Source organism: Anguilla rostrata, chromosome 11, assembly GCF_018555375.3.
Source record: "Anguilla rostrata isolate EN2019 chromosome 11, ASM1855537v3, whole genome shotgun sequence".
NCBI lineage: Eukaryota > Metazoa > Chordata > Actinopteri > Anguilliformes > Anguillidae > Anguilla > Anguilla rostrata.
Window position 1 is genome coordinate 3,967,113 of NC_057943.1, and position 13,158 is coordinate 3,980,270.

At 48.1% G+C, this 13,158-nt stretch overlaps 1 protein-coding gene across 3 annotated transcripts in view; it reads left to right on the forward strand.

Annotated features, from left to right (window-relative positions):
• Positions 1 to 13,158, forward strand: part of plxnb3 (plexin B3) — a 78,840-nt gene that overhangs the window by 46,669 nt on the left and 19,013 nt on the right. For all 3 annotated transcript variants that reach the window (XM_064300563.1, XM_064300565.1, XM_064300564.1), the window contains exons 7-20: positions 179 to 335; positions 1,634 to 1,742; positions 2,066 to 2,174; positions 3,644 to 3,772; positions 4,211 to 4,327; positions 4,664 to 4,757; positions 5,126 to 5,292; positions 6,491 to 6,642; positions 7,008 to 7,113; positions 8,812 to 8,948; positions 9,598 to 9,774; positions 10,155 to 10,314; positions 10,999 to 11,235; positions 12,524 to 12,685. In XM_064300563.1, coding sequence (XP_064156633.1) covers positions 179 to 335; positions 1,634 to 1,742; positions 2,066 to 2,174; positions 3,644 to 3,772; positions 4,211 to 4,327; positions 4,664 to 4,757; positions 5,126 to 5,292; positions 6,491 to 6,642; positions 7,008 to 7,113; positions 8,812 to 8,948; positions 9,598 to 9,774; positions 10,155 to 10,314; positions 10,999 to 11,235; positions 12,524 to 12,685 — 2,013 coding nt within the window. The remainder of the gene's footprint in view (positions 1 to 178; positions 336 to 1,633; positions 1,743 to 2,065; positions 2,175 to 3,643; positions 3,773 to 4,210; positions 4,328 to 4,663; positions 4,758 to 5,125; positions 5,293 to 6,490; positions 6,643 to 7,007; positions 7,114 to 8,811; positions 8,949 to 9,597; positions 9,775 to 10,154; positions 10,315 to 10,998; positions 11,236 to 12,523; positions 12,686 to 13,158) is intronic.

Sequence of the window (13,158 nt, forward strand, 5' to 3'; positions counted from 1 at the left end):
TGTAAATGCGTCGTCGTTTCTGCTCATCAAGCTGCAGATATATCCGTTAGCACGTGTGTAGAGGTGTGTGTGTTTGTTAGCGAGTGTTTTGTTGAATCTTTGTAGAATTTAGCATGTCTGAGCACCCCCCCCCCCCCCCGGGGGCTTGTCACCCCGCCCCCCCGCTCCCCCCCCCCAGGTCTTCCTCACAGTGGTGCAGTTGCCCTCTCTGTCGGAGGAGGAGGCCCTGACCTGCTCTTTCGGCGACCTGCGTGATCAGCCCGCGGTTGTCAAGGAGAGCATCGTGTGTCAATCACCGCTGCCGGAGGACCTCCCACCAAGCCCTCCTGGCACGGGTGAGTCTCATTGGGTCGCTGTCCGGTGACATCACCGGGTATGTTTCGCATAAATTGCCGGTTAAAGCATTACCCCATGTGCATTGCACAATTATTTGTGAAATTTATTTTTTTTAATTTGTGAAAAATTTGTAGTCATGCGTGTAAAATGTATACAGTGTTTTTGAAAATTGTGGCAGTTATGTTGCCCTTTGTCGTTTCTTCACTTTGCCTGTGTTAAACGGATATAAGAGGTAGAGAAGACTCGACGCCCTCATTAATTAGCACACCATTCAATTATTTATATTATTATGGCGATGGCAATTCCACTTCTTATTGATGCCGAAACAAGGTTTCGAAGGCTAACCAGTGGGGAGGGGGGAGAAAAAAAAATCTATTTTGAACATGCGAAACGTGTCTATCGCTGAATATTTTATCGAGTTTTTGGAAACGTGGCACTTTAATTAAATTTGGAGGCAGGTACTCCCCGCATGTGTACTTATTCAAATCTCGGTATGTATATTTGAAAGTGCTGATCCTTCGGCGCGAGGACGTCTGTGCTTCCAGTTAAGCTTCCTTTCATCGTTCGGCTTTCTTCCGCAGCGTTCCTAATCGGACACGTGACTCCCCCCGGAAGCCCGTTTCAGGCAGACGCTTTTAATGGAAATCCTACAGTTAGCGGGCAGTCCGCCGCCTAATTGACGAAACTTGCTTTGACGTTCTTAATGAAATTTAGCCGGCATCTCCGTGCTCCTAGGCCTCGCCAAAAATAATTATTTAACTCTCAGGGAGACCGAATGAAGGTTGAATAAAGAACTTCAAAGCCTGAGTGTAATTGAACGCGCTTTTTAAACTTAAAACTGATACAGCAAACACTGCATTTTCCATGAGTATTTACAAATGAGTCAAATGCCATTTTTTTGAAAATATGTTTTTTTGGGTTTTTTTCCCCTGTATTTGATAGAACAGTACAGAGAGACAGGAAGAATTAGGAGGAGAGAGAGGTAGAGACGTGCGACAAAGGTCGGCGGTCGGATTCGAACCACCAAGGTCACGGCTTACATTGAGCATGTGGTTAGCGCTTTACGGGCTGTGCCACTAGAGGCCTGTCAAATGTTATTCCGTTATTGAAGATTTATATTGAAAGACTATTTTGCATTTTAGGCGTAATCTGATTCAGTTGAAATATCATCCATACCCTATGCTCTGTCATCGGATTTGTTTTACGTGGACGCAGAGGGTTCTGACGTTGATATGTCTAATGAGTCGTAGTTTTTGCAGAGCCGTATAATAACGTGCGGATTTCCTCCTCTCTGTAGATCATGTGACCTTGCCCGTGGCCCTGATGTTTGGGGAGGTGATCATCTCTCAGGCCAACATGACCTTCTATGACTGCAGGGCAGCGGGACAGCTCAACAAGACCTCCCCGTGAGTGTGCGCACACACACACACACGCATACATACCACACACACACTGCATGTTCACATTACACACACACATACCACATACACACACACACTCTCACACTCATACATAACACACACACACACACACATAACACACGCACACACACACACGCACACACACACACACGCATACATACCACATACACACACACACACATACACCGCATGTTCACATTACACACACACATACCACATACACACACACACACTCTCACACTCACACATAACACACACACAGACACGCACACACACTCTGACATGCTGTATACTCTGAAATGTTTCAGGTGCATGGCGTGTGTTGGCAGTTTGTGGCCGTGCCACTGGTGTGTTCTGGATCAGCTATGTACACACAGAGACAAATGTGCCCATCAACACATCATCTACAACATGCTGGTAAGATTCCACCTCCTTCCCCTTTCCTCTGCTGAACTCCACCCGCTACCCTCTGCTAAACTCAAGCTCCTCCCCTCTTCTAAACCCCACCCCCTTCCCTCTGCTAAACTCCACCCCCTACCCTCTGCTAAACTCCACCCCCTTCCCTCTGCTACACTCAAGCCCCTCCCCTCTGCTAAACTCCGCCTTCTCCCCTCTGCTAAAACTCCTCCCCCTTCTCTCTGCTAAAATCCATACCCTTTCCTCTGCTACACTCAGAATAACGACATGTAAATCTCTAGGATGGGCTGTCGGTCTCAGTGCCAGACTGGTGATTAAAATTCACAGGTGTCATTTCAGCTTCCTACGGAAGTGCAGCAGAATTCCAAATGCTGCCACCGGTTCATGGCCCAGTTAAACTGCATAAATGTGCCGCTGCCTCTCCTCTGTGTTCTCTCTGCAAAAAGCAGATGGGCACATCAAATAGAAAATTTCTCATCACGTACACGAGCAAACGCATAAATTATTCAATGGCGGGCCTTGTTCTGCTACGGTGGTTTGGTAGAACTGTGGAATTTGTGGATTTGTACTGAAATGTGCCAGAGGCAATATTACTTTTTTTTTTTTTTTGGCTGGAACCCCTTTGAAAATAATTTCCACTGAGCCAGATTTCTGTAAGAAAATATTTAAACTCTGTGAGCGTAGGGGGTATGTGGCACTAACGCATCTTGTTACTACTACTGAAAAACTTGCACAAAGAAAAAATAATGAGACTCATAATGAAACTAATTATCCTAACAAAAGGAACGTGTAGTGAAGAAAAACATGTTGGAGATTAGTCATGGTAATTATGTGCTTCTAGATGATAAAAAAATTAGTTCTGCCCGGCTGCAGATTCCAACATTCTGACAGCATTTGTGGATAGATATATTTGGCAACATTTTATCTGCGATGCACTATAATATCTACTTTTATGAAAAAATTTGTCCTTGTCGGCTATGCGAGCGATCGTTCTGTTATATCAGTAGCCCACTTAGTCATGGAATTGAAAGTGATTTTAAGATGAAGGAGTTGGAACTACAGTTCAAATGCAGTGAGAACATAACTGGTTTTTCCGTGGTATACATGTCTGTTCCACCGGCATTCATAACATAATGTGACATAGCGTAACATAGCGTGACATGTCGTGTCATGCTATGACATGACATAATGACGAGCACAGGTCCTTCAGTCCAACAATGCTCGCAACAATTTTCTAAATTGATTAAATTGTACCTTGTGCTCTTGAGTACCCACAGACTAGACAGCGTCTAACACCAGTGCGTTTATACGTAGTTTGAGAAGCGTCTGCTCCCCCCAAAATGCCCACTGGACCAAAGCACGTTTAAAAAAGGTGTAATTTGCCACTGGTACCCATTTTTTGCGCTGCTTTTGTGTGCTTTGGTTAAATATTCACCTCTTTCTGCCCCCCCCCCTCCCCCCACGCACAGTCCCAGGAGCTGGAGCCTCGGGGGGTGGAGTCCTGCCCCTGCGTTTCGGCCATCCAGGGGTCCCCCCTGGTCCCCGTCGGCTTCGCCACCCAGTTGGTCCTGCTGGGGCGGAACCTGGACCTGTTTGAGGTGCGTTCTGGGAAGTTTTGGACCCGTCAGTGCTGTGCCCCTTCACCCTACAGAGGCAGACTGTGGGGCAGTGCTGTGTGTGATGGTAGATGGAGCTCGTTAAAAGGATCAATTTGACCAGTACTGGCTCCACAGTCAATTTCTTAAAATTATCACACAGGTTGTGCTTACGCTTGACAGATGTTGGCAACTGTGAACTTAGTTGGTATTCATTATTATTATTATTATTATTATTATTATTATTATTAGTAGTAGTAGTAGTAGTAATACATTTTATTTATATAGCAGAAAAAGAGCAAAATTAGGAAAGCATAAGGACAATAGAACTGAAAGTTACTGAATGAAGGTAATAAAGTTAGCAGGTGAATTATATGTTGAAGTCTTGTTAGAGCAGGCCAGTTCTGAGAGCTCTATTTGAAAGTGCCGATGTGTGTGCAGGAGGAAGAGAAGTACGAGTGTGTGGTGGACATAGAGGGGGAGGAGCTTATTCTGGCCGCCACCGTGGAGAAAAGCAAAGAGCCACAGACTCACACCATCACCTGCACGGCTCACCAGGTAAACGCACACCCGTGCTCGCCCATTCATTCTGACAACACGCACATTCACACACTCACAAACGTGTGCACACATACACACACACACACACACACACACACACACGCAATATCACTCTCACACACACACGCACACACTCTCTCTCTCTCTGTGAAACAGCCTCTCACCCTCTCACTTGCTCTCTCTCTCTCTCACACATACACGCAACCTCTCTCTCTCTCTCTCTCTCTCTCACACACACACACACACACACACACACACACACCAACCAACCTCTTTGTGCATGTCCACGTGTGTATGTGCTGTTGCCATTCTGACAGTGTGTGTGTGCCTCAGTTCCAGTACTCTGTCAGGCAGCTGGAGTATGCTGCCCCCATTTACCTGCTGAGAGGCCCCTCCCACCGCATAGACTCCGCCCCTCACCTGCGATGTAAGCACCTGGTCTGCTGGTGTGCATGCACACGTCACTTATATCAAAATATAACAGCTGACTGTATTAAAATACAGTCAGCTGTACTCTTACACTAGAGCAGAGATACTCAAATCTGGCTCTTCAGGCCTGAAGTACTGCTGGTTTTCTTTTCTACATGATAGTTAACTGATCGATTAAAGTCGCTGATTGGCCAGAGATTTAACATCAGGTTTAGATCAGTCCCTGATTAGTGGGTAAGAATGAAAACCAGCAGCAGTACTGGCCTTGGGGGTCAGATTTGAGGACCCCTGCCGTAGAACATCTGATGAACAGGTGGACAGAGTTGGGTGTGAAATGACTGCTGGTGCCTCCTGTTGCGTTCGCAGTGCAGCTGTACAACTGCACAGTGGGGCAGGCGGACTGCAGCCAGTGCCACGCGGTGTCTGCGCAGTACGGCTGCGTGTGGTGTGGAGGCGCGGCTCCCGGCTGCGTGTACAAGCCCTCCTGTCCCGCCAGCCCGGAGGAGAGCTGCCCCCCTCCGCTGATAACACGGGTACCGCACACGCCCCACACACGCCCCGTACACGCCCTGCACACACCCCGCACACGCCTCACACACGCCCCGCACACAGCACACACAAGCCCTGCACACGCCCTGCACACGCCTCACACACGCCCCGTACATGCACCCCACATGCCTCACACACACCCTGCACACGCCCCGTACATGCACCCCACACGCCTCACACACGCCCTGCACACGCCTCACACACGCCCTGCACACGCCTCGTACATGCACCCCACGCGCCTCACACACGCCCTGCACACGCCTCACACACGCCCTGCACACGCCCCGTACATGCACCCCACACGCCTCACACACGCCCTGCACACGCCCTGCACACGCCTCACACACGCCCCGTACATGCACCCCACACGCCCTGCACACGCCCCGTACATGCACCCCACATGCCTCACACATGCCCCACACACGCCGCACACACGCCCCGTACACACGCCCTGCACACACCCCACACACACTCTGCACATGCCCCGCACACGCCTCACACACGCCCTGTACATGCATCCCACACGCCCTGCACACGCTTCACACACGCCCTGCACACGCCTTACACACGCCCCGCACACAGCACGCACAAACCCAGCACACACTCCGCGCACGCCCTGCTCAGAGCACGCATATGCCCCGCACACACCCTGCACACGCACTGGTCACGCCCCACACACGTCCTGCACACACCATGCTATCATGTTTCCCATTATAAAGGCTCCTATGGCTGTTCTCAAAAAAACTGACTGGAACTATAATGTTAAATGTCTGAAAGAGTGAACAAGAAACACTAAAGAGAACCAAAGCAGTCCTTTTTGAGAAAAATTTTACCTCCTCTAAAGGCTTTTGTCTAATTTGCTCAACTTTGCACTTCCATCCACATTTTTTTGGCCTTTTCCAGCTGAAGGCTAAATTCAAGCTTGATGTTCGTCTCAAATATCGATTGTTAGACAAAACTGCTGATCCTTTTCCTGAGAGCAGTCATAATTAGCCAATGGGTGGGGATCTCCAGGAAAAAGAAAGCACATAATTTCCTGTCCAAGGCTTCTTTCCTGACTGGAAAGTGGAGAAACCGTGTCACTTCCTGTGGGAAATGATGGCTCGGGCCCAGCTGCCGAGACGGTCCCTGCAGCTGTTCTGTGAGTGACTGCGTTTCCGCTCGTGTGCACTTCCCGCTCAGATCCACCCCCAGACTGGGCCCTTGGAGGGGGGTGTCCTGGTGACCATCTGGGGCTCGAACCTGGGCCAGCAGTTCCAGGACGTCCAGGGAGGGGTGACGGTGGCGGGAGTGTCCTGCGTCCCACAGCCGGAGGCCTACCTGATATCCACCAGGTACTGAGCGCTACCGTGCCCTATATAATTACCGCTTCTGACCTGTTTCCTTAATGAGGAAACGCAGTGTTATTGATGCAAAGCACCACTCTCGCTGACCTCTGCTACCTCAGTGCTGATAGCTCCCCCTTGTGGACAATCCTCAGCATGCTGAATGTGAGTGTGAGTGTCTGAGAGTCTGTGAGTGTGAATATGAGTGTGTGTGTATGTGCGTGAGTGTGTGTGTATGTGTGTGTGTGAGTGAATGTCTGAATCTGAGTGTGAGAGAGTGAGAGAGTGTGTGTGAGTGAGAGAGGGAGAGATACATACAAGCCAGGTCCATGAGGTGCTTCACATCTGAAAAGCTGAGTCTGTGTGTATTTCAGGATTGTGTGTGAGCTGCAGCCCAGCGCCACGGAGACCCAGGGTCCGGTAACTGTTACCGTGGGAAACGCAGAAATCGGACAGTCCGCACAGATCTTTACTTACCAGGTGAGAAGGAAACACCTGTACAGGTGTATCCCATGATTCCCTGCCATACAGGCATGTCCTTTCAACCCTCAGTATGGCACCTTGGTTTGGCTGCAGTGTCAACACTAGGGCAAGTGGTGGAATATACTGTAGTAGTTTTTATAGTGAGAAGCATACAGAGAAGAGTGCATTTTTTTGCATGTACTGTATAGTTGTATTTTTGGCCAGCCCTACAAACGCGAATGTCTGTGACTGAGTGAGTGATGAAGTTACACCATTGGTCGGCTGAGTTATGACGTCACACCATTGGTCGGCCGGTCCAGCCATATACTAGGCTTTGACCTGGTCTTGTTTTGTGCAAAATTAAGAGTGGAGTGGTCAGAAAGCACATACTGTAAAATAAGCAGATATATGTCAATAATTGTGTAATACAACAAAGTAGTTTTCTTTATGAACCAAATTGATTTGTCAAGATTTGTTCACAGAAATTAATATTGTATCCATGCACACAGGTCTGCTACTCTGCACATGGATCTAATCAGTTTCTCTCCAGGGATATTAGTAGCAGCGTTGTAGGGTGGCGGTGTATCGTAATGGTGAGGGAACAGGTTTGCTGCTAAAATGTTGTAGGCTGGGTCCCCAGGTGGGCCACTGCTGTTCTACAATTTGGACTTCTACTCCTCCAGTTAGTTTATGACCTCAGCTGTAACCGGCCTAACCTGTTTTATTTGCTGTGATAGCATTTCTGTTACATTCCATTCTGCTGCTTTACACCAGGCTGGCCAGTGGAGGATGGGCTCCCCCTCTATAGTCCGGTTCCTCCGGAGGTTTCTTCCAATCGCGGAGTTTTTTTTGTCACCACAGTTTGAGGGTTTCTCTTCCTCCCTGGAGAGTTTTTTTTTAACCTCGTGTTTGCTATTTGGGGGGGTTCAGGCCTGGTTCCTGCTCTGTTTTTACTCTTTTTCTGCCACTCTGTAAAGGGTCCTTGCGTCCGACAGTTTTCCGTGAAAAGCGCCATACAGATAAAATCGATTAGATCTGCTGTTCCCTTGAGTGAGGTGCTTAAACTGAATTGCTTGAGTAAGTGTCCAGTTGTAAAAATGGATTGCGTGTGAAAAGGCTGTAAGCTGTCGAAGGCGCTCTGGATAAGAGTGTCTGCTTAATGGATAAAATGTAATGTAATTATTGTCTGCTCTTTGGCTCGCTGCCAAGACTTACTGCTATGTTAAAAAAAGAGAAAAAAGACAGTCGCCTCCAGGGCTGGCTAGATCTGGAGTGTTGTGTGTGTGTGTGTCTGTGTGTGTGTGTGTGTGTGTGTGTGTATTCCATGAATGAAGGTCTTTCTTTGTCAAGAAAATGTCACAGCATACGAAGATAAAGCCTTCATTACAGATTACATTACATTACATTACAGGCATTTAGCAGACGCTCTTATCCAGAGCGACTTACACAACTTTTACATAGCATTTTACATTGTATCCATTTATACAGCTGGATATATGCTGAAGCAATTTCGGTTAAGTACGTTGCTCAAGGGTACAACGGCAGTGTCCTATCCGGGAATCGAACCTGCGACCTTTCGGTTACAAGCCCAGTTCCTTACCCACTGTGCTACACTCCGTCCGTTCATATCCTGTGTATCATTCATACATTAAGCTTTTACACTGTATGATGGTGTAATTAATCTGTGGCTGTGTGTGTGCGTGTGTTCTGCCTCAGAGTCCCCAGCTCAGCGGGATAGTGCCGCTGAGGGGCCCAGTGTCTGGTGGGACGGCCCTCACGGTCCAGGGGACCCAGCTTCTGACAGGACAGAGAAGTGACCTAACAGCCTACGTAGGCCAACACCCCTGCTACATGTAAGTGTTAGCGCGTTAGCATCGGCAAAATATAGGCCTACACCCCTGCTACATGTAAGTGTTAGCACGTTAGCATCGGCAAAATATAGGCCTACACTCCTGCTACATGTGTTAGAACGTTAGCATCTGCAAAACAGGCCTACCCCCCTGCTACGTGTAAGTGTTAGTATGTTAGCATCGGCAAAACATAGGCGTTCACCCCTGCTTCATGTAGGTGTTAGCACGTTAGCATCTGTAAAACAGGCCTACACCCCTGCTACGTGTAAGTGTTAACACGTTAGCATCTGCAAAACATAGGCGTGCACCCCTGCTACGTGTAGGTGTTAGCACGTTAGCATCTGTAAAACAGGCCTACACCCCTGCTACGTGTAAGTGTTAGCACTTTAGCATCGGCAAAAAGACCAAACACCCTGTAGAATAATCAATAAGCACAGTGTCTGCCCAGTCGGGTTTGGCATTTCTTGTTAGGTCCTCTAACGCCAAGGGCTGCTGGTTAGCCCTAGGACAAGGTTTAAACTAAAAGGGACTGGGTATTCGCTTGCCGACTGTGCCCAGAAACTTTGGGGGTGAAAAACTTTCAGTGTTTTATTGTGAAGCGCTTTGTTTTGAAAGGTGGTATATGCATAAAGAATCGCTTGCCTTTCCCCAGAGTGGAGGAGGTTAACGACACACAGCTGGTCTGCCGCACCAGCCCTGGAAACCACACAGGGGAAGTGCAGGTCAAAGTTCTGTTTGGCAAAGCAGAGAGGGTTCTGGGAAATGCAGTCTTCCAGTACACAGATGACCCGACCATCACTGATGCTGAACCTGCGGAAAGTTTCATGGGGTAAGAATCCTGCGAACTACCTGCAGTTACATGAACATTATTATGCAGTTTATTCATCACGTGTGTATACATGTTGAACTGTCAGTAGTACAGCTTTATTAATAAGTAAAGTGCAGTAATCCCAGGACATGTATTGTTATATTGACTTTACAGATACACCATGTCATACACCAATACAATGTGTATTGTTTTGTACTGCTCAGACAACACGCACAGATACTGTAGTGTTACCAATCACCCTGCAGATTCAGTGTTGTCATATAACTTTGGTTTTCTGTACTTTTATTTTCCGACGTTGTATTATTATTTGATGTGGAAATGTGTGCACGGGGCACCACTTAAGCGAAGGAGATGTGCATGTTTATTGCTTTGCTCCACAGGGGTGGGCGTGGCATTAAGGTCAGTGGGCGGAACCTGGATGTGGTGCGGCAGCCAATGATATCGGTGTTGACCGAACCGGAGGAACGCGTGAGGACGAAACGATTCGCTCGACTGGCGGCAAAAAATCCCGGTGTCCTGTTCGACAGCAGCGTGCCGAAGGTAAAGCAACACCAGTTCTTTCAGCAGTACCCTCCGCTTGCATTACATTACAGGCATTTAGCGGACGCTCTTATACAGGGCAACATTACATTGCATCTGTTTATACAGCTGGATACATACTGAAGCACTGCAGGTTAAGTACGTTGCTCAAGGGTACAACGGCAGTGTCCTACCGGGGAATCGAACCTGTGACGTATTAGGTTATGAAACCAGGTCCTCACCCATTATACTACACTACCGTCTTCAAGTCATGTTAATGCAGAGCACAAACTCTTATGATTCAGCATCTGTGCTTTTTGTGCTTTAGTTACTGATAGATTTCAATTGTTCTCTTACCGTAATGACAAGATAATGGCCAGCACTTGTCATAATTTGTACCTGTCAGTGCGATTACGAAATGCAACTGTTTTTGTGGCACAGACCTCTTTGGTTCACCTGCTAGGTCCAAGCACTCCACAAATGGTTTTCGAAATGAGGAAAAATTCCTAATTACGGATGTGGGGTTGTTTCTGAGAAACGCGGAGATCAGCTGTAATTGTGCGTCCACTTTCATAGATGCGTAAAAATCTGCGGTCTTTCGTCAGTCAGATGCGTACAAAATCAGTGCGGTCTTTTCGTCTTCAGTACAGGACATGACAGCGGTTCTCGACGTGAACGGCGCGACGTTCCTCGCTCCGTCTTCAGATACAGGAGCCCTGCACCGACGTCTCCTTCGACCAGATGACCTGCGCGACGCCGACTGTGCCGCCGAGGTCAAAGGTCGCCGGCGTGTGGTTCGAGATGGACAACGTGAAAGTGGACTTCGCCAGCGTCAGCGGGAGGCCCTTCACCTACCACCGGGACCCCGTTCTGCACCCGCTCAACCGGGACGACCCGGAGGCCCCTTTCCGCTTCAAACCCGGCGGGGTCATCGCCGTGCAGGTGCAGCAGGCGTCCGCCATCACCGCCATGTCTGCTTCATGACATGACATAGCATGACATAGCATGACATAGCCTGACATAGCCTGACATAACATGACATAGCCTGAAAAATGAAATAATCCTAATAGCGACGATGCTGAAAACCGGACATCACTGTAACTGACATCCACATAGCGAAAAATGCTCCTCGTACCTGGACATCCGCGCTCGACTTTAACCGACGTCCCTGTCTCAATACAGCCTGACATAACTCCTCGACCAATGACTGCGCGACGCCTACCTGCAGCCGAGGTCAAGCCCTGCAAATGACACGTGAAAGTGACTTGCATAACCTGCACTAACCTGACAGCCTGACAACGCTCAACCGACACTAGGCCTACTCGCTTCAAACCGGCTGAGCATGCCGTGACATAACATGCATCACCTGACATGCTGCTTAGCCTGACATAACCTGACATAACATGGCATAACATGACATAACCTGACATAGCCTGACATAGCCTGACATAACATGGCATAACATGACATAACCAGACATAGCCTGACATAGCCTGACATAGCCTGACATAGCCTGACATAACATGACATAACATGACATAACCTGACATAACCTGACATAACCTGACATAACATGACATAACCTGACATAACCTGACATAACATGACATAGCCTGACATAACCTGACATAACCTGACATAACCTGACATAACATGACATAACCTGACATAACTGACATAACCTGACATAACCTGACATAGCCTGACATAGCCTGACATAACCTGACATAGCATGACATAGCATGACATAGCCTGACATAGCCTGACATAGCCTGACATAACAGGATATAACCTGACATAACCTGACATAACCTGACATAACGAGAACAGGCCAGTCAGTCCAACAGAGCCCGTCATTTTCCTAACTAAATTAATTCACATTGTATGTACACTGCAAAAACCAAAAATAAGTCAGTCTTAAGTATTCAAGTACTTAAGTATTTAAGTACTTGTTTTAAAGCATAAATGTAAGACTTAAATACTTGTTAAGATTTACTTATTTTTTGGTGAACAAGACAAAGAGAATGCCAATGAGGTGAGACAATTTTATTTCAAGATTTGCCAGTCAGGTAAGAACATTTCACTTGACAAGCAAGAAGTAAGCTAAAAAAACTAATGCAGTATTTTCTACTAATTCTCATTACATGACTAAACCACTTGTTAAGACAGACCTTTTTTTGCAGTGTGCTGAGAAGTAATGGGTGACCTTTGTGCTGTGATTTTTTTCCAGGGCGAGAATCTGACCCTGGCCATGACCCGGCAGGAAGTGGTCGCCACGCTGGGGCAGGAGGAGTGCGAGATGAAGACGTTGGACAGCACCCACCTGTACTGCGAGCCCCCGGAAACGCAACCCCTCAGCCGGGACAACTCCGACAACCCCCCCACCCTTCGCGTGAGTCCCCAAACCCCCTCACCCCCACCCCTCCACCCCCTTCGCGTGAGTCCCCAAACCCCACCCCCACCCCTCCCCACCCTTCGCATGACCCCCAAACCCCCCCACCCCTCCCCACCCTTCGCATGAGTAGCCCCCCACCCCCCAAAGCGAGTCAACAGCACAGTTATACACACATAATTTATGAGCTTAGGCTGAACCATTAGTTCACTATGAGGGGGGTGTTACATCACAACAGAACACATATTCTGTTCTGAGAGCATCAGAATGTCTGTGTATGCGAAAAATGCAAGTGCTTGGCACATCGCTGAGGTGCTGTAACAGCATGTGTCATCCTAGCTGTTTATTGGACCTCAATTTGGCGCTCATACTAGCGATAGATAAGGCGTTAGAGGTGGAACAGTACCCATCCTGTGTGTGTGTGTCTGTGCTACACTGTGGTTGGCTCTCACACTAGTGATAGTTAAGGCAGT